This window comes from Zonotrichia leucophrys, chromosome Z, assembly GCF_028769735.1.
Source record: "Zonotrichia leucophrys gambelii isolate GWCS_2022_RI chromosome Z, RI_Zleu_2.0, whole genome shotgun sequence".
NCBI lineage: Eukaryota > Metazoa > Chordata > Aves > Passeriformes > Passerellidae > Zonotrichia > Zonotrichia leucophrys.
In genome coordinates, this window is record NC_088200.1 from 32620293 (window position 1) to 32641330 (window position 21038).

Sequence of the window (21038 nt, forward strand, 5' to 3'; positions counted from 1 at the left end):
AAGGGGCAGGCAGGCAGTAATCTAGAAACCTAGAATCTAGAAATCACATCTAAAAGTCTAAATATAATCTAAAATTCTATAGAAAGAAAGATGGTCTACTATCCAAATTGGAGAAAAATGCAAAGTGTAACTGGTAGTGCATTAAAAGAGCATTAAAGGAGGAAAGGGCACAAAATAACAATTCTGCTTTCAAAGTCACCACAGAAAGAAATTTGATTCTGGGAGAATCTACTCCTCAGTGCTTGTCACCACCTAACAGATCACCAGTCCCAGGGGCAGAGAGCTGATAGCTTATAGTAAAGCAACCACATATTGCTGGCTGAGAATATATCACAGGTGTCAGGAACAAAACATCAGAGTAGCACACTGTAGTTGTCATTTCTGTTTGGGAGGCTGAAGAGCATTTATCTTTTCATTTTACTGGATTACAAAGAGAAAGAAAAACTCCAATTAAAAAATAAAACTAAATCCATGAGGAACAGCAGAAGATAAATCAAAGCACAATTATAAACAGTAAGCATATATCATTCTTTTCTGCTTTGTGGAAGCTCTCACTGAATACTATAAAAAGCTTGTCTTTCCTGATTTAAATCTTTGGATGTGTCCAATAATGCTACTTCAAATCTGTATCATAAAACAGAATGAACAGCATTACAATATGGGCACATTTCTAAACCTGGTTCTTATTTCATCTGTAACTTGCTAAATTCTCTTACTGCGGAAAGTACAGAAAAAGTATGAAAAAGGTGTGGATACTGTTTTTCAATGACCAGGCTGCACAAAAACAGAAGAATCCAGACTACCCTAATCTGCTATATAAAGTGTTAAAAGAAAAAGCACGTGGTGTAGAAGTCTGTGGATGGTATAAAAGTACAGTATCTTTGGCATAAGTACTAAGAATAATGAAGAGATAATAAGACTTTTTCTTGTTGCCATGGGTTCAGGGAATGCAGACATCTGCAGCATGGCATGGACAAAGGTACTAACATTCAAAACTGTAAGACTGTAACTTTATATGACCCAAGCACATTTGCAGTAAAATTCAATTTCCAAGTGAATTTCAATAAGATGCATGAAAAAAACATGCATTTAAATACTATACTTCATATTTAAAAGGATTTACAGGTTTTTTGCATTTATGCCTGTATACCTTTTAGCAGATAAGAACCCATAGTAAGAGATCCTGTTTGGATACAGCAAGTGGAGAGTATCAACACAACTGAACGTGTATGTTTCACACAGATAATTTTCACCTTGGCATGCACACAACTCTATCAAAATCATAAGACTTAGGTGACTAAAGATTTGGCAATCAGGCCCTGTTAGGTGCAAGCTTGAGGGGTGAAGGGTGGAGGAGTGTATGTATGAGGGGCTTAACAAGTATTTTAATACCAACACACACAGCAGTTCACAGAAAAAAAATGTTGTGAAGCAGCCACAGCAAAGTCTGAGACAAGGAACAATGTAATAGTTAAACAGAAATTTTGTCAGAATATGACAACTGATACTCATGTTCTAATGAGCAGTGGATCAATTCCATACTGTAAAAAAAAGGGAACCTTACATACAGATGACCCAGCACCTTGGTGACTCAGAGGGAAGAGTGCCATCTACTGAGGCAATAACTTAATTATAATGCAACCAGCAAATCCTATTTTTGTTGTGAAACAGAGAAGACGTTTTAAAGGCAATATTTAAGTGTCTTCTAAATCCTATTGAAAATCCAAGCTTTTTATTTTGAAATATTACTACAATTTATATGACGGTGGTTCTGTGTTCTTAGTAGGCTAGTGTTTTAGCTGAATTAATACTTATAATATGCCTGAATAACTTCTAAGGGCTCTATTTCTAAAAAAACTAGGACCTTTAGTTTCCAAGTAAAAGATGTCACTTTCTGAATATTCTGCCTCTTAAAAAAGCCTCATATTTGGACAGAGAAACATGAAGATACTCAAAGGGACAACGGAAAAAGGACTTTATGCCTTTTTATTTTCCTTCATATAAGAGTCTGGTGTTGAGTATTACTGTGCTGGAGGACAAAAAAAAAATAAAAACATAAAGAACGAGTTACAGAAGATATTCTGAATTTATTTGACCTTTGGGTTAATAAACTTGTTGATAATCAACCTGAAGCATACTTCTCAGCAAAATTTACTTCTAGAAACATGCAGTAGTCAAAGAAAAGTACATAACCTCTCAGTGTGTTCTGTTTGACACTCTTTGCCAAGTATAGCAGAATATTATTTGTGTACAGATTTCAAATTCTTTAACTCAAATTGTATAAAGCAAGTGATTAGTTCTGGATGGTTGTGAACCAATTCCTCCTGTGTTTTATATATTTGCTAGGTATACAATACAATCTGAAATCTGGTCAGTGAAAAGTACTAGACATGGATCACACATTGCGCAGTCAATGTTTCTTTAAAGGTCATAGGTATATATTAAATTTTGTTCTCCCATACAGCATAGTAAAACTATAGCATAGCAAACTGTCCTACTGGAGCCCTTGCCAAACTTAAAATCTGCATGAAGACCATTACAGTACTTGTAAAATGTTCAATTTCTATTTTTCACCTCCCTGGTTTCATTTTTCAAATAGCTTGCCTCACTTGTGTTTTACTATCTTAATGGGAAAACACATTCAAATGCATACACATAGTAGTTTACTCAAGTACAATAAACCACAGCTTTATGATGGCTATTTAAAAAAAAATTTTAAAAATTTCATCTGTGGAAAGCAAAACTTCAAATATCTGACCATGTTTCTACAGTTACCTAAAAAAAGCTGTATTTGAAATATGAAGCAATCATGAGCTGGCATTCTTGGACTTAACCTCACCAAATGTAACAGGAAATTACTTGGTAACTATTTGGAAAAAAATAGATGCATTGAGTAGGAGATCATCAAGATTTTGGGTTGAGAGCAACTATAAAATTATGTCTCCTATAGTGTTCAGGGAGTCTATAGCACTGAAAAACTAGAATTCTCTGAGGTGCATCTCATCAAATCCTATAGATTTATGTATGTTCAGGTTCTCCAGATTGTCACAAACTTGCACTTCACTTTGAGTGGGTAGAACTTTGCTACCCCAGTCCTTGTTCTGCAGTCCATGACAGACATGAAAATATTTTTCAACAGAGCTACCATAGCATGCATGCATGATAGAATGAGTTCTGAAATGGAAGGCAAGGTCTTCCTTAGCAGACCACTATTCCATTTGGTAACTTTAACTAAATTACTGTTATTCTAGATCTTTCAGTTATAAAGGCAAATACAAAGAAATTTGTTTGGTTTTAGTAAGTTTAGTCATATATAAGCGGAACTCTTCACACCAATTACATAAAAGAATTACAACAAATACATAGCAAGCTAAGAGAGGGTAGGCTTGCCCTTTTAGAAGAAGAAAATGGCCTGTCTCAACCTAGGGTAATTAAAAGGAAAAGAGACAGACTGCTGTTAATGAATGGGGAGGTCTTAGACATGTGGGTTAGGGCAATACCAAGCACAAATATGGCTGGGTGAAGAATGAATTGAGTAGCCCTGACAAGCACTTGGGAGTGCTGCGGCTGAGAGGCTGGACCTGCCCCAGCCATGGGCACTGCCAGCCCAGACAGCCACACGTGTCCTGGGCTGCATCCAGAGCAGGGTGGGCAGCAGGGCAGGGAGGGGATTCTGCCCCTCTGCTCTGCTCTGCTGAGACCCCACCTGCAGGGCTGCATCAGCTCTGGGGGCACAGCACAGGAGGGACAGGGACCTGCTGGAGGGAGTCCAGAGGAGGCCACAGAGAGATCAGAGGGATGGAGCACCTCTCCTGTGAGGACAGGCTGAGAGAGTGGGACTGTTCAGCCTGGGAAAGAAAAGGCTTTGTAAACACTTTACTGCAGCCCTTCAGTATGTGAAAAGAAAGCTGGAGAGAGACTTTTCACAAGAGCTTGTTGTGATAGGAGAAGAGGTAATGTATGAAATTGCCTCAAATGTATGAGATAGTCATGACCTTTTCTCTGTTGTGTCTTTATAATCCCCTTTGTTCAAAATACTACACTAAACTGCCACATATTTATATATGTATCTTTGATATTGTGTTACCAGACACAAAATCTTTGGGTTTTTATTATACCCTTTTCTTTAATTTCTACCAATTTCCAAAGTTTTTAATCTAGCATCTTACACAGTAGTTTACCTAACAGTATATGACACAATGGAAACAGCAATTCCAGAACCAAAGTGTTTTACTGTGAGCTAGAAGAAACCATGCACACTGAAACAGTAAAGGTAAAAGATAACTTGGGAAAACAGGTCCACTTAAACTGATTAAGTGTCAAGTGATCAAGTGAAAAAGCCGTCTCTGAAAACACTCACTGATAAATTCCATCATATGCCTGTCATTTACAAAAATCAAATACATTTAGCAGAGTGTCTGAAATCCAAAATTCAGGCACTCATATGAAGGAACTTCACACACTGAGGACTGTACATTGTCTTAGTATAAAAACATTTTTCTTCTGAGCTTCTGAACAGACTTTACAGACTGCATACTTCTAACTATGTAGAATCAAGGGACAACACTATTTCTAAAGTTGAAGACAATGATATAACAACAGAAAGGTCGAAATTCCTTAATGAAATACCCTATGGGAATGGAAAGAATTTTAAATGAGAAAAATCTGTCCCAGTTGAACATGACTTCTCACTGCCAAATCTTCCACAAGACTACAGAGTAGCACAGGAACTAAAACCTTAGCCAAAGGACCTTGATGAACTTTTCAGTTTTGTGAGTTTTTATTATGTACCTATTGTCTCTAGACTTTAAAAACAAAATTCCAAAGTACACATTTATTTTACACTGCCATGGGTGTATGACTCCAAATAACTGTTTAACAATAGAGCAATTCTATTTCTACAGATGAGGTGATTTTAGAAACAGGACACTCAAACACATCTGTATTACCAGTCCCACAAAACATTGCTCCAGACTACCTCACAGAAAATACTTTCATACAGCTGCACCAGACACTTGGGACACAAGTGATTTAAGATTTGTATGGGAGAAGACTCTCTTCAACACACAATGAGAGAGCAAAGGATCCATCTGAATCTCTAGGATGGCGGAAGAGCTTATGACATACAGTACTTGCAAGATACAAGAAGGTCAGTAACAATGACCTCTAACAAAAGAAGGCACAGTGAAATAGCATCACTGAAATAGCAGATATAATTTTGCAGGCTTAATACCATTAACATTTTTATTCCCTTTCCTCATTCTACAGAAGTCACATAACTTGAACTCAAGCATGGCAGGGGAAAAAACCTGTCAAGTTGGGAGAAATGCTTTTTAAAAATAACACTATACATTGTAAAAGAAGTCCTAAGTATTACATTTTGTTTTTAGAGTGACACTTTGGTGATTCAGGCTGAGGAATCTGCATGGTTTTGTTGGGTTTAAAGTGTGGAAGGAAAAAGTGGTTTTGGTGTCATTCCCCACACATGCACACACACAAAATGTTCTTTTGTTCCTCCCCCTCCCTTCCCTACACTAAATCTAGTTGTTATCACCTATAAGCAAGAAGAAAGTACTCTGCCCTCTAAATGGCCTAAATCTTTCAATATGATATACTCATGCAGAGTTAGTTTCTAGATATATATAGTTGTGCAGAGCCAAGTTAATATTTAAGGCACTTGGCATAAGTATTAGAGTTTGACTTAGAGATCAAAATACAGGACTGCAGCCACAGTAAACACTCTTCCTGATAACTCACTAAGCAGGAACACTTAAAGAGAAGTTACATGTATCGAGGTCACAAAGGATGATAAAATTATGTATTATAATTATATAATTACATATTATTCTGATGGCAGAAATGCCTTTTGGATGAGATTGAGAAAGATTAAAATCTTCTTTTACAGCCAAAGCAGCCACACTGCATTTGTGTGTCTCTAACAGCTCAATGTTTTAATATATTCTTGATTCTTTTAATGGTCAAAACAATTTCAATTTATCCATTACACATAAATAGATATATTAAATTTATTGAAATAAAACTGCTGCATGTAACAAATAATAATTTTTATCCAACTAGAACACAATATATTTCACTGCACTGTGCTACCACAAAAAAAATCATACGGTGGTATAAAGAAAACTAAAGGAAATTTTAATCTTCAGGCAGGAAAATACATATTGAAAATAAGTACCTCTCCTCTCTCTGAAAGAATGCAAGTTCTCCACTACACCCTTCCACACTAAAACACTTCATATATTCAATGCTTGCCTGAGTAAGTTTCAAGTAAAAGCTTCTATAAACCATTAAGAAAAGCATATGTCAGTTTGAAAGGATGTACACTGATAAGACAGTTCAAAGTAGAGTAAAAATAGAGAATAATATAGAATAAACAGACAAGGTACAGAAGGAATTCTAGTCAAAATTAAAGAATATTTTCATAACCATGCATGATGAAAGTAGATGAGAAGAGAGAGAGGCAAAGGTGACGAAAAAATTCTTTGGTTTTTAGCTGGTTAAGACTGGTCTTTGCAGATTACTTATTTTGTATACAAAAGTAAGAAAAACATTTTAGGAATTGCTATGAAGATACAAATCAGGTATTTAAAATCATTTTTAATCATGGATTAAGGCTTGGGTCCACAAATCAGAGAGAAAGAGAAACAATTCTCACATAAAACCAGAATGGGAAAATTACTATTGCAATATGTGCTGAAAAATTAGTGATTGTTGGGTCAATTTTGCAAGTCAAATAATCAGAAACACCTTCATGGCAGTTTGAGTTGACAAGGGTTCCCTGTGCTAGATCTAATATTTTCCATTATTTACCCGAGGGTTCCATGCCCTAAGTCTAATATTTTCCATTGTTAATTGCCACATTGCTGGAATTTACCATCCTAGCTGTGTACAAAAATAAATGTTAAAATAAAACATGCACGTCTCTACTTATTTTAGTATTAATTTCACTTATATAAGACCTTAAGTTTATGGGTACTATGCAAACCCTAAATATAAAAACCTCCTTGAGCATAAAAGCACTTTTCATACAAAGCAGCATTTTCCTATTTGTGATAGTTGATGCTGATCATGACCAGTGTTCCAAGTCTAGTTCAACAGCATTTATAACTTAAATTCTCTCTGGATATAAAATATTCACAAAATGCAACAGAGCAAAAGTACATGAAACATTCAGTACAAAGGATCTAAGCACAATGTGGTGCCATATTATCAAATGTTAGAATACCCATCACTATTGAGAAACTAATACTTTGATTCAATAAACCATTCTAAATTGCTTGAATGTAACTGTTGCCTATTCATGAAGTGACCAGTCATTACTCAAAAGAATATACATGCATATAAATTTTTTAAATTAATTCAAATTATTGATTACATGTATTAGCTTGAGGTATCACTACCACACGTGTCAATGGTGGTAAGCCTTGGCAATGCACATACAACAACTTTGGGCTGTCTCCACAGTGTTCACAGAATCTCAGACGCTATGGATCATCCAATTCCAACACCCCTGTCATCACCAGGGAGACCTTCCACTGGACCAGATGCTCAAAGCTCCATCCAACCTAGCCTTGAACACTTTCAGGTATGAGGCATTCACAGCTTTGCTGAGGAACACCTAACAGTGCCTCACCACCCACACAGTGAAGAATTTCTTTCTAGTAACTAATCTAAATCATAGAATCATAAAATTGATGGGATCTACAAGGATCATTGAGACCAGCTCCAGGCTCTGCACAGAACTCCCCCAAAATTACACCATGTGCCTAAGAGCATTGTCCAAATACTTCCTGAGCTCTGACAGACTTGGTACTATGATCACTTCCCTGGAGATCCTGTGTAAGTGTCCAACCATCCTCTGGTTGAGAAAACTTTTTCTAATACCCAATCTAAGTCTCTCTTTAATGTTATTTTTCCCTTGGGTCCTATCACTAGTCATCAGAGAGAAGAAATCAGTGCCAGTCCTTGTGTTTCCCCCTGGGAGGAAGCTGTATACCACGGTGAGTGTCCCTCAGTCTCCTTCAGACCAACTGACCTCTGCCACTCCTCATATGGCTTTTCCTCTATATCCTTCACCATCTTTGTAGAACTCATTTAGACTCTTTCTAATAGTTTAATATCTTTCTTATACTGTAGCACCCAAAAGTGCCCCTCGCACTCGAGGTGAAGCTGCCCCAGTGCAGAGCAGAGCAGGACAATCCCTCCCTTTCCTGGCTGGTGATGCTGTCCCTGAAGGCCCCAGGACACACTTGGCCCTCCTGGAGGCCAGGTCACACTGCTCATTCCTGTACCTACCCTCTGTCAGTTTAGAGAAACACAGAATAATCAAGCCTGAAAGAGGTCTTTAAGATCATCTGTTCAACCACCAACCCAGCACAACCACTGTCACCTCTAAACCATATCCCTAAGTTCATATTGAGAACACTTCCAGAAATGAAGACTGTACTACATCCCTGAGCAACTTATTCTAATGCTTATTCCACACTTGCAGTGAAAAAATATCAATATTTTTGATAATATCTAATCTGAACCTCCTTTGCCACAACTTGAGACCATTTCCTCTTGTTTTTTTACTTGACACTTAGCAGAAGAGATTGGCCCCCACCCCAATACAACCTCCTTTCATGTAGTTGTAGAGAGCCATGAGGTCTCACCTGAGCCTCTCTTCTCCAAACGAAACAGCTCCAGATCCCTTAGCCTAATGCGCTCTAGCCCTCTGACTTACTTTGTGGCCCTCCTCTGGACCAAATTCAAATATGATAGAGGCTCCAGAGCTGGATGCAGGACTGCAGGTGGGGTCACATGAGAGTAGAGGAGAAGTACCTCCTTGCCCCACTGGCCACATTTCTTTGGATGCAGCCCATGAAAAAATTGGCTTTCTGGGCTGTCAATGCACATCGATAGGTCATGTCCAGCATCTCATCTGCTGATCTCCCAAGACCCCTTTTGTAGGGCTGCTCTCAATCCATTCTCCATTCAGCCTGTGTCCATGTCTGGGACAGCCCTAACCCATGTGTAAGATCTTATATTTTGCTTTGTTGACCACCATGAGGTTTGCCCTGGCCCAGTTCTCGAGCCTGTCCAGTCCCTCTGGATGCCATCCCTTCCCTCCAGCATGTTGACTGTCCACACAGCCTGGTGCTGTCAGTGAACCTCCTGAGGTGCGCTCAATCCCACTGCCCACGCCAGAGAAGTTAAAATGTTCCAGTCCCAGTATTGACCCCTGAAGAATGCCACTTGTCACTGATCTCCATGTGTTCACAAAGCAGTTGACTAGTCATTTTTTTGAGTGCAAGCCATCCAGATCATTCCTCATCCACTGGGTAGGCCATCCATCAGATCCATGTGTCCCCAGTTTAGAGATAAGGATGTCGTGGGGGACAGTAGTAAATGCTTCAGAGAAGTCCAGGTAGATGACATCACTCGCTCTTCCCTTATCTATCAAAACCATAACTCAGTCACAGAAGGCCACCAAATTAGTCTGGCACAATTTCCCCTTGGTGAAGTTATGTTTGCTGTCAGCAATGACCTCCTTATTTTCCTTGTGTCCCAGTATAGTTTCCAGGAGCATTCAATCAATGATCTTGCTGAGCACAGAGGTGAGACTCACTAGCCTGTAGTTCTCCAGATATTTTCTTTTTCCTTTTCTGAAAATGAGGGTTATGTTTCCCCTTCTCAGTCACAGGAAACTTTACTGAGCTATCATGGTTTCAAAAATGCAATGAATAGTGGCTTAACCATTTTCTCTACCAGTTCCCTCAGGACAGCTGGATACATCCCAGCAGGTGCCATGGACTCATGCACCTTTGAGTTCCTTAAATGGTCTCAAACCTGATCTTCTCCTACAGCCAGTGATTCTACATTCTATAATGATAGTCACTGATATTTATAGCCAGCAATATACAATTCTATATGGCCTCCTGCAATTCAAGCAGTGTTGGCTGGAGGACTTGACATTGAAGACTGAGAAAAAAGTAATTGAGTACTTTGGCCTTCTCCATATCCCAGGTAACCAAGTCTCCTGCTTCCTTCTGGAGAGAACTCACATTTTCCCAAGTTTTCCTTTTATCTTTGACATACTGAGAGAAGCTTCCCTTGTTGCCTTTGACAGCCCTCAGCAAGTTTCATTTTATCAGAGCTTTAGCTTTCCTAATCTGATCCCTGCCTGCTCTCACAATCTCTCTGAATTCCTCGCAGGTTGTTTTTCCCTGCTTCCACCCTCTGCAAGCTTACATTTTTGTGTCTGAATTTGTCCAGAAACTCCTTGTTGATCTTTGAAGGCCTCCTGGCATTTCTGTCTGACTTCTTCTTTGTTAGGATGCATTGCTTCTGACCTAGAGGAGATGACACTTGACTATTAACAAGATTTCTTGGACCCCTCTTCCCTGTGCAAGTCTTTATCCCACAGTACTCTACCGCTGTGCTGTCCCTTCAACAGCTCTCTTAGTGGCTGAAGTCTCCATGAAGACCAGTGCTCAGGAACATAAAGCTGCTCCTGTCTGTCTATAGAAGGCCTCACCCACCTGGTCTTCCTGTTCAGACCCCCCACTATAAGGTTACCTGCCCTCCCTTAAATCCTAATCTGTAAGCTCACAGTTGGCTCTCCACAGATGATCAGGCAGAGCTATGTGCATTCTGCGTCTGGTCACTGACACAGAAGGCAACACCCTCTGCTTGTCTCCTCTGTCTTTGTGAAACAGCCTCATCATTCCATTCCAGCACTCAGTCAAAGGAGTCATCCCACAACATCTCTGCGACACTGGTAAGACCACAGCCCTGCAAGCATGCACAGGACTCAGTTTTGTTTACTCTTCATGCTACTTGTGTATGAAGAGCATGAAATAGCCATAAACTCAAATTGAAATCTTATCCAGATCCTACAAAAATAATGGTCATGCTGCAAGTGATCTCAAAGCACAAAGAATCATGCCCTCGATTAGAAAGATTGGAGTAAATTATCAAAAACTAGAGAATAGTGAATACTAAAATTAAATAGATATGATGTTGCCACTAGAAGAATGAATTTACAACCAATGTCCTAATTAAAACCACATTTTTAATGTACTCTTACATAACCAATCTAATCAAAGGTAGCTGTAAAGTTGAGCTAAATAGTCCAGACTCATGTTTAAAATGTGAAAAAAACATGAAATTGTAATACATAGATATTCATGTGCGGCAAGAGACAGAATTTATGCAACAGATCAAAATCCAAAACTGGTCAAAATCCAGGGAATAAACTGGCCTAATATGTTTTCCTGGATTGTTAAGAATGAGAAAAAAAAATACTCAAATACTGGCAAATGTATTATTCTGCCAGTCATTGTAGGTTATGAAAATAATAACATCCCCAAGAGAAGGGAAAAACATAGAAGAAAGTAAGTATTCTACTTGGACTACTAAGAAAACTTAAAAATGAGATGTTTTTAAACAAGTGTATGTACTTTATTAAAAAAAAAAAAAAGCAAAATACAACATTTGAAACTGCTAGAAAGGCCTTTGTCAGATATCTGGCCAAGCAGTAACTGAGTGTTCTAGCAGATATCCCAAACTATTACCACCAAACATTTCCTGGAAAAACTATAATTTGAATAGTTTTATGACCCTTTGTGCAACTCAGAAGGTGAATGCCTGGATGAAAAAAAAGGGGGAGGGGAGGGGAATAGGCATAAAAAGGTATTTTTCACTGGTTTTTTTTTTCTTTCTCTGGTAAGTCTAGTGTACAAATGGAAACATTTATTTATAAACTACAGAAAGCATTAACATACCATTACTATCAACAGCACATGTACTTTGGTATTTTATAGGTTTATCCTGATGCATTATTAATTGCCAAAAGTTTCACTGCCACATTTAGAGGAAGACTTTAACTGGGACAGTTATGAGTTGCATTGCTCATCATGTGTGCTGGTAGATATTCTCAAATCTTCCAATTCAGAAAATCACCAGGTGTCTAACCAGCTCCCCTCAGTGAGCACATCTTAAGATAAATTTGTGGGATTACACCCAAAATTTCTGTCTCTCCTATTTCAGTTGAGATAGGAGAACATTATTTTTATTGAGTATTTTTATTTGGTACCATTTATTTTAATCAATCTAACAACAACAACAACAAAAAAAAAGAGCTTTCAGACTTCAAGTCAGAGCATGAAAATCTGAGCTTAACTCCATGACATTGGTCACTTTTCTGGATTTGGTATTAAATAAAGCACAGTTTGAACACATTTTGTCCATCTGGAATGGATTAGGCAAACTCTGGGTGTACCTTATACCTTTTCCATCCTTTCACCCTCACAGACTAAAATTTTATGAACTCAATCAGAATACACATCTTGTAACTAACCAGCTGTAAACTAAGAGTCAACTAATGGCATCAGAAATAAAAAACAACAGCCTTTTTATTAATTAGAAAACATTCCACTCACACGTTGTGCTTGTTAATTAGCTGCAAATAACCTGCGGGTTGACATTTGCCATGCAATAAGCAGTTTTTCAGATTCACATTCTAGCTACTTTATTGTTCCACACGAGCTCCCTCAAATCCCACAGAGTCTATTTGATCCCCTTCAGCTGCAAAATCTAGGAATAAAGTTTAAAGACAAATTTACCCCCATCTACCCCTCAAAAAAATCCAACCAATTAACCAACCAACAAAAAAGCACTCATAAAAAAAATTCTCAGCCATGAGTGGACACCTGAACAATATTTCCAAACTTATCCTAAGAAACATGAGATGGGGGAATAAAAAAACCCACCCAACATGTTTATAACTGCCACAGAAAGAGGAATTACATAATATGCCAAGGGATTTCATCAATTTCCAATTACTTCCTATTTTCTTCTATTGCCTGTTTTATCTACTGATTTCTATCATGTCACAGCCTATAGACTCTCACCTCACAAAAAGACAGAAATGGGTAATAGAGAATTCTTCACTGAGGTCTTTGAGTAGGTTTCCCCCTCACACAGAATACACAATGCTTGCAATCATGGAACCTAGCTCTAGACCCAGGTTTACCTAAAGTAAATCATCTACACACTAGATCACAGTTGTTATGCCACATGTCTCAGTCACAATTTCTCTTTTATCAATCTCTCATCATTCCAAAGAATATGCCTTAGCAGAGATAGCAAAGACCCCCAACATGTTTTTGACACGGAAGTAAGAATATAAAAGCTATGACAGTGGTGCCATATCTAGCAACATGACTGATTCAAGTGGTCAATAGCAGGTCTTTAAAATGGAGTGTAAGGAATGCATCCTGTATAGAAACCCTGGAATAAACATTCCTATGTGAAGCACTGTACACAACATAAAATGCCTCACTTTCCTCAGTCTGCTGAGCAAAGCCATAGAAGACTTCAATTTTGTTTGGGGTTTTTCCCCAAATACATCATTTTAAATATACAAATACATTTTTTCCTCTTAGACCCCTTCAATTCCCTGTAAACAAAGATACATGGGAATTTAGTACTACTATTTGGAAGCTGGGTCCTTACATTTCATATATCTGCAGAGACAGACACTAGGGGCAATATATGCCTCTCTGCTTTTCAAACCTCTCCCTCAATCTTACACGTGGTCACAAGAAAACCAAGTCAATGGACACTGTTATGATTTTTGCACAAAAATCAAATCGGGAAACATATTCTCCTGTCAGGGGCTTAAATTCAACTCAATGAACTCCTGTAGAAAAAGCTAAAAGTTACACAAAAAACAAGGATGAAAACTGCCTAATGGACTTCAGAGTCAAGTAAGTAAGAAACAAGACACAGAATTAGTGCTTGAAATTGGAGCTCTTCTTACAAACAGAGGAACTAGCCACAGGATGAGGATCCAAGACAAGGCTACATGAGAACAGAAATGCTTTGGATCTACAGATTTATTGGACAAAGCTAGGACATTGTGCTCATGGAGCTTGATAAGAATACCTTGTATAAAAGAGGAATCTTGCAACAACTTAGGAAGCCCAGAAGAAAACTGGAAAATGCCTCAGAAAAGAAGCATAACAATCTTGGACCTGCAGGAGTAAAGGAATGTGCAGAGTCCTGGCTGGTTGGCCTTACCAAATGCCTTAACTAGTACAAAACCTGATGGGGCAATGCTACTTACTATTACATAACAAAAATATACTACTAATCTATAGGTTTGCAACTGACATGCAAAAGGAAAAGAGTATCCATTAAACAAATTTTCTTTTAGGACTGTTATCTGGCCAATGCAACTACAAAACCATCCCTGGCTGCCTAAAAACTCTAATGTTATTAAAGGCGTGATTGTGGTCAGTTCCATACAGGTATGCAAAATGAAACAAGAAATATTTTGTTCCTCTTGAGTATCTACAGCAATGTCAAAAACATTTCTGTTCTTAGATTATGAAACACAAGAATTACAAGGGTTTAGGATTGCTGCCATTTAAATATACTTTCTGTATCCTAAGAAAAACTGGCAGCACTGGCCTGCACATTGGTTACATCTCACAGACAAATGGAAGTGCCCCTTACCCATAAGGACACATGAATGAGCAAACAACTGATTGAAGCATCATGAAATTAATCTTATGCATATACAATAAACATAAACCAGCTCTGTAAAATTCTCTCCTTGAATCACTCAAAAAATCCACCATGTAATAATGCTAATGCCTCCCATATGGGCTTCAATAGTGTTGCTAGAGAAATGCTGCATACTCATACTGGTGTTAATGCCAATAGCAGCCATATCACACTGCTTAGCAATACACCTACTTAACTAGTTACAAGTACCCAGCAAAAATACAACTGTCTATTAAGAGAGAGCTCATTTACTGTCTCACAATATTAACATATACAAACCCACTTAGGACCCAGACAAATAGAAAAAATATACCATCTGGAATACTGAGCATTTTTACTCTCATCAGTACAACCTGCAAATCGAGGTGTATTTGACTTAATCAATTATCAAAATTTATATTATATCAATTATTAGCTTACATCAAAATAAAAACATCTACAGCTGTCATTCTTTATTCAATCAAATAAGGATCCTTCCAACAGAGCGTATCAGTTCAGTGGAGCTGTGGAATTAATTGTTGCTAAAGCAGTAAACCACTTGAGAACTTAGGTCAAGTGGATTTCAATCCAAGTAAAAGATTTTTGTATTTCAAGGTATTTTAAGTCAACAATTTCAGAAGGTGTATCTACATAAAACCACACAGGTTTACAGTCTTTAAATTAAGTCTAGTAAGTTTTCTGCAAGAAATGTTTCCATAAAAGCACCCTAGGTGCAAAGAGATCTCAATGTTTTTGTCAAGCATAGTGAATTTGTTTTCCTTTTAAAACATAAATCAAACTCATGGTGTGTGAACTACTAACAGTAGGTGACATTTCATTCAGCAATTATTGAGAAGTACTGTTTCCTTAAGTAAGTGAGGTTTCAAATGTTTCTCTGTTCAAAACAATTGCATCTCACAGACTAGATTCTGTCCCTTTAGAGATACACACCTCAAATTCCCCCCAAAATCTTCCTTTCCATGGTACATCCGGTACACGTTTTTACTTGATCTACTAGCACACCAGGAGGCAAAAGTAATCTTCCATCTCAGCAGCAAAACACTCCATTGCTGCAAGGTTTAGAGAGTCAGCCACACATTGTTTGGATAAACAACTACTTAGTACCTGGACAAATCAAACTAACCCTCTTGAGCTATAGAGAAATGTAGCACTGGAGAACACTTTCAGGGTAAAGGAAAAACAAAATTAAAAAATTTTTTCACTTTCTCAATACTGTTCCAGAGTGTAAACTAGAATCCAACCTTCTGGCCATGCAAGTACACAGAAAAAGGAACAGTTCTGTTCACAATGTTTGGTTAACAAAGGTATTCTTAAGGAATGCCACAATTCCTACTTCATGATCTTTAAGATCAAGAGAAGGAAGCAACTAATCAAAATGGAAGGAAGCTTAGTTCAAAAATATAAATAAAAATAAAATAATTGCTGTACACTATAGCTCTTAAGTTTTGTGGGTTTGCAATTTATGGAGACCCTATTTCTTAAAGAGTTTCTGAAGAAACAAAAAGAAGAATCAGCTTACCAAGGAAGGCTCAAAAACCAAATCACCAAACAAGAACTAACTTCAGAAAGGCAAATTGATACCTCTACACTGGGGTGGGATGAACTAGCCTCAAAATTTACACTGGCTTCTAAAATTAACTATCTGACATTGTGCTAAAAAGCAAGATTATCATAATGTAAGAATGCATTATCAAGATGCAAGAATACAGAAACCAAATGCAAGAGCTCTATCTTTATCAAAGGACTTGAGATTAGACATCCATTCAAGTTTTTCTCCTATTTTTATTATTTTGTAGTACAAAATAATTTTAAGGATTCACTAGGTTTATCTAAAATCTTCATGAAAAAAAAGGCAACATTGTCTTAACAGCATTACACCAATTATCAACCTCATAGTTCAAGTCTGTGTGCTTAGTATTTTACTTCCACCGGCCTCTAAGACCCCAACTTGGACAATTTCAGCAGAAAACACTGAATTCTGACACCTAAATATATTCTCTTACAGGAAAAATCTAGGTGATATACAATATAAGGTCTTACTTAGACCAGCCTCTGGCCTGTGTATTTTCAATTAGCAAACAAGAAGTTTTCTGCAAATTCCCTACCCACTTAGCAGACTGCAGGGTGGCTGCAGCACCACAATCCATAGACCAGGCACATCAAACACAGGCAGGCTCTTGTCCAAAGACCGGCGGCTTAGTAGGCATGGCAACGCCTCTGTGGGACTTAAGAGATCAGTTTGACATACCTCCACTCTAGCGAGGCTACCTGGTTTTAGCACACAGCTTATTTAGCATACAAAAGTCTTTCTGCATTGGTCAAGCAGATACTCCTAGAGAACGTGCTGCCTTAATACTGTTTTTCCCAAATCAGACCATGACATCTTTAAAAGCAACATGAAGGGACATCAAAGAAAAGGTGAAGTGCTGTCTTAATTTACATGGTTGAAAAGAATGACTCATTTTCTTAAATCCTCTGCCCCACATTTCAGATAAAGATTGTTGTAGTTGCAAACTTCAATACTTAGATAGGACTCAGTAATATTTTCAAATGCATCAATACTTACTAAAAAATCCGGTTTTAATCAACACGAAACTATTTATAATGTTGAACTGAAACTTTCCTACTTTCCATAAAGTAGAAGTACACACAATGAGCAAAAAATTGATTCCAGTGTCAAAGTCGATAAAAATGTAATTACTCCATACAAAGCAGAGCATCATCAGTTGGACAAATTCAGGAAACTGCTTTCAAAATACTAGTGGAGTGGCTAATAAGTATTCTAATTTTTGTGGTAATACAGGCTCAAATTCCTTTGGATAGACGTGGTCATTAAAGACCTTTCCAGTATATTATGATTTTAAAGAACCATAGCCATATCCTTTTCTTTCTCATATAATGTCTTACATCTGGTTTATCAAGATAAACAAGAAAGATAGACAAGAGAATGAAAACAAGTGTATCAACATTTCAGCAATTCATTTAGAATTATTAAAGTAGTGGATTACATGTTAATATGAATATAAATTTGTCCTTACTTATTCCAACCCCAAAAAGAGCTATTGATTCTTCACATAACCTGATTAATTTTATTAATAACAGCTGGGATAGCTAGCAGTTTTCAGTAAAAGCTGGATTTATCCACTCAAATTTGTTAGTGCAGCCCTTGTGATTATATTAGGGAATCACAATTATTATATTACTATATAATATATTATATACTATATTAATATAATTATATACTATAATATATTACTATATAATTACTATATATTACTATATAATATAAATAAATATTATTTACTATATTATATACTATATACTACTATATACTATATATTATTTACTATATTATATAAATAAATTATTGCAAGAATTTTGGTGTAAAAGCACTTATAACTGAACTTTATAAAGGTAGGTATTACTAGCCTGCAGACACAACACTGAGGCACTTCACTGATTTAAAATATAGGTATATTCTTGGAGGTGTAAACTTCTTAGAAGAAAACTAGGAAGTTATAAAATTCTTACACCCCTTTTAAAAGACAGCATACACATGCTACATACTTAGATAATTATAGCCCCCATAACGAAGAACTATAAAAAGTCCTCCATATTTATTGTTTTTTGATTAAAAAACGTAATTTTGAATAGCTATTACTCACGTTCTCTCAAAACTTGCTCCTTTCACACTTAGAGGCTTGCAAGTTAACACTGGCTTAGGTTTTTGTCTGGAAACACAGCTCTATTTGGAACTACACTAGGAACATCCCATTGGAACACTCTACCGCATCAGGGAAGCCAGTACAGAATACAGAGTAATCAAACACATTAAAGCACAGCTGCAAAAGACAACAACTGTGATTTGTAATGCCAGAAAACCACCAACAAAGTGTCAGGTTAGTCAGCTGTAGCAGTAAAAATACAGAGTTGCTAATACAACTTATCCATACCTACATTAAAGAGCTTCAACTGACACAACAATACCACCCAAGGATTACCCTTTTTCATTTGTCTAAATTATATCAGCAAAAGTCTCACGTGCAGCAAAGCTGTGATCACATATTCTGGTTCAAAAGTCCTAGTGAAGGTATTACTTATAGGCACAAAACTTTAAAAAAAAGCCTCTGTGAAAAATTCAGACCTTAGAATGCAACTATTTTCTTTTTCATTGCATTTGATTTAGTTGTATCAGAGTTTAATCTTTTTTTTACACTTCTTGAAATCTAAAAGCTTTCTGAATTATTCTAGCATTTAATCATTCTGATTTTTACTATGTACTACTTAGAATCATAAGTAATTATATTGTAATCATATGTATTATATTATACACAAATAATACAAAATACATGCAAGTGATTCACTAGGTTCTATTTCCTCTCAGAAATAAAAAGATTTGTGCATTATGCAAAACAAAACCAGAAAAAACGCCACCTCCCTCAGAAAAAAAACCAACTTCCACAAATGCTATGCAAAATTATACAAAAGATACATTATTTTAATCACGATTTCAATTTTTCTGCAGTGAATGCAGAAAAAAAATAGGTTACATACAAAGCAGTACAGAATTTGTCCTGGAAAGCAGAAATCACAATTAAAAGATCCTAATCAAAATAAGAACATATAAACCTGCTGCTACTTAAACAAAACAAAAAAGAATAAATACTATCCTTAAATAACAATGAGACTTATCTTCTATTAAAGTACAGTTGCCTACACCAAACTGCAAAGGGAGAGACACAAATGCCTTTATCAGGATCACAGGATTACAGTGCAGGTTATGTTGAATTTATCAGAGTAACAGGGAAATAGAAGGAAACAAATAGGCATATATGCAGGCTTTGAAACTACCTATTAAAATTGTCAGTTCTCATCTTAATTAAACATAATAAATCAAACCAGCTACAAAGCAGAGTCTCATATTGCTGGAATCTGCAAGAACCTGTTTTCAGAGAAATACTATTACACCAGTTGAAGTTCTGGCTTGAAATTCTTACAAAAACACTTTACATGGTTAACAATACATTTTTCATTCTCTTTTTTTCTCTGCGATCTTATGAATTCTTTTCAATTATTAAAGTATAAAATGTTCAATAGGATTCATCTTTTCTACTGTAATACTTCGTATTGGCAATTTTGAAGTGAAAATAACAGCAGAAGCAAGTGATTTGCAGATCTTACTTTTCCAAATTCTTAATCTAAACTTTAATAATCTGATATATTTAAGACAACCCATCCATTAATTTTTCTCCTTTAAAGGTTACCTACCAAATATATTATTTTGCAACTAGCCTCTAGACATATATATGCTAAGAACAAGAAAGCTACAAGAAATAAAATAAACACAATACTTATAATGACCATACCTAGTAATAAGAACCGCATTATCATGGTGGGCAATCCCATTTTCTGGAATGGTGTTTCCATCACTTTGGTGGGAGAGAATGGATTTCTGCCACTTACAGAAGCTATCGAGGGACTTGTCTGCATGGTGGTTTATCTCCAAGTTTGGCTGCAATACAACATGCATACCAGAAATGTTCCAAACAAATTACTAAGGTCAGTTGTTAAGCCTTTTGAAAACTAAAATGGGACTATAATTAGAAGCAGTGGTTTCTAGGAATAAAATCTCCTTGCCAAATTTTATTTCTGTAAAATCTGACCCCCAAGTTCAGCTGTGTATTACTGAACCATCATTCTTTCTGCTCCAACTTTAATAATCATTTTGTCAATACAGAAAAAAATAAATCAAAATACAAATCTAAAAATAAAATTGACATCCCCGAAGGTGTAATAATAGTCACCTGAAGTAAGAATACATATCTTTGAGATGATACGCGAGGAATATTCCTTTGAACTGCTTTATCTTGATTAAAGCAGTGAAAAACTACGTGATAGGTTTTGAACTCAGAGGCAGCCACTTCAATCTATAATTAAATAACTCTACATTCTATAATAACATAACTGTATTTCACAAGGTATAAAGCTTAGCACAATAGCTCTTACCTGATCTTCAGTGAGGACAATCAAACGTGTCACTATAATATTCACAACGTTTCCTAGACTGGAATCACGATAAAGTTTGGCAACCTGACCTCCAGAAAATAAGAAAAGGCACAAAGTCAGACAAGAAACACTACTTGCTTCCTAAATGGTTAAAAATTAGCCCAATTTCCTCATGTAGTTCCATAATGTAAAGCACATCACCTAAATATAAGTTATTAGACCCAAAAAAAATGACCATTCTGTTATTGAGTCACGTTTTTCAACTGAAACTGTTTATAGCTTGTTTCATAATTCATCCAGCACAATGAGCATTTAGTGTCGATATAAGCAGAATAGAACTGTATAATCTGAATGTAATTATTTGAATTCAAAATTAAAGACAACAATTTAAAAGTGATCACAACACACCTCTTGACATTTTCCCAAAATGCCAAGATTTCCAGTATTTAAACTATTCA

General features: G+C 36.6%; 1 protein-coding gene across 1 annotated transcript in view; it reads right to left on the reverse strand.

The window, feature by feature from the left end:
* Nucleotides 1–21038, reverse strand: part of ADAMTS6 (ADAM metallopeptidase with thrombospondin type 1 motif 6) — a gene marked incomplete at its 5' end in the record, with an annotated part of 134084 nt that overhangs the window by 99793 nt on the left and 13253 nt on the right. Inside the window, 2 exons of the mRNA XM_064736453.1 lie at nt 19941–20086; nt 20581–20664. Coding sequence (XP_064592523.1) covers nt 19941–20086; nt 20581–20664 — 230 coding nt within the window. The remainder of the gene's footprint in view (nt 1–19940; nt 20087–20580; nt 20665–21038) is intronic.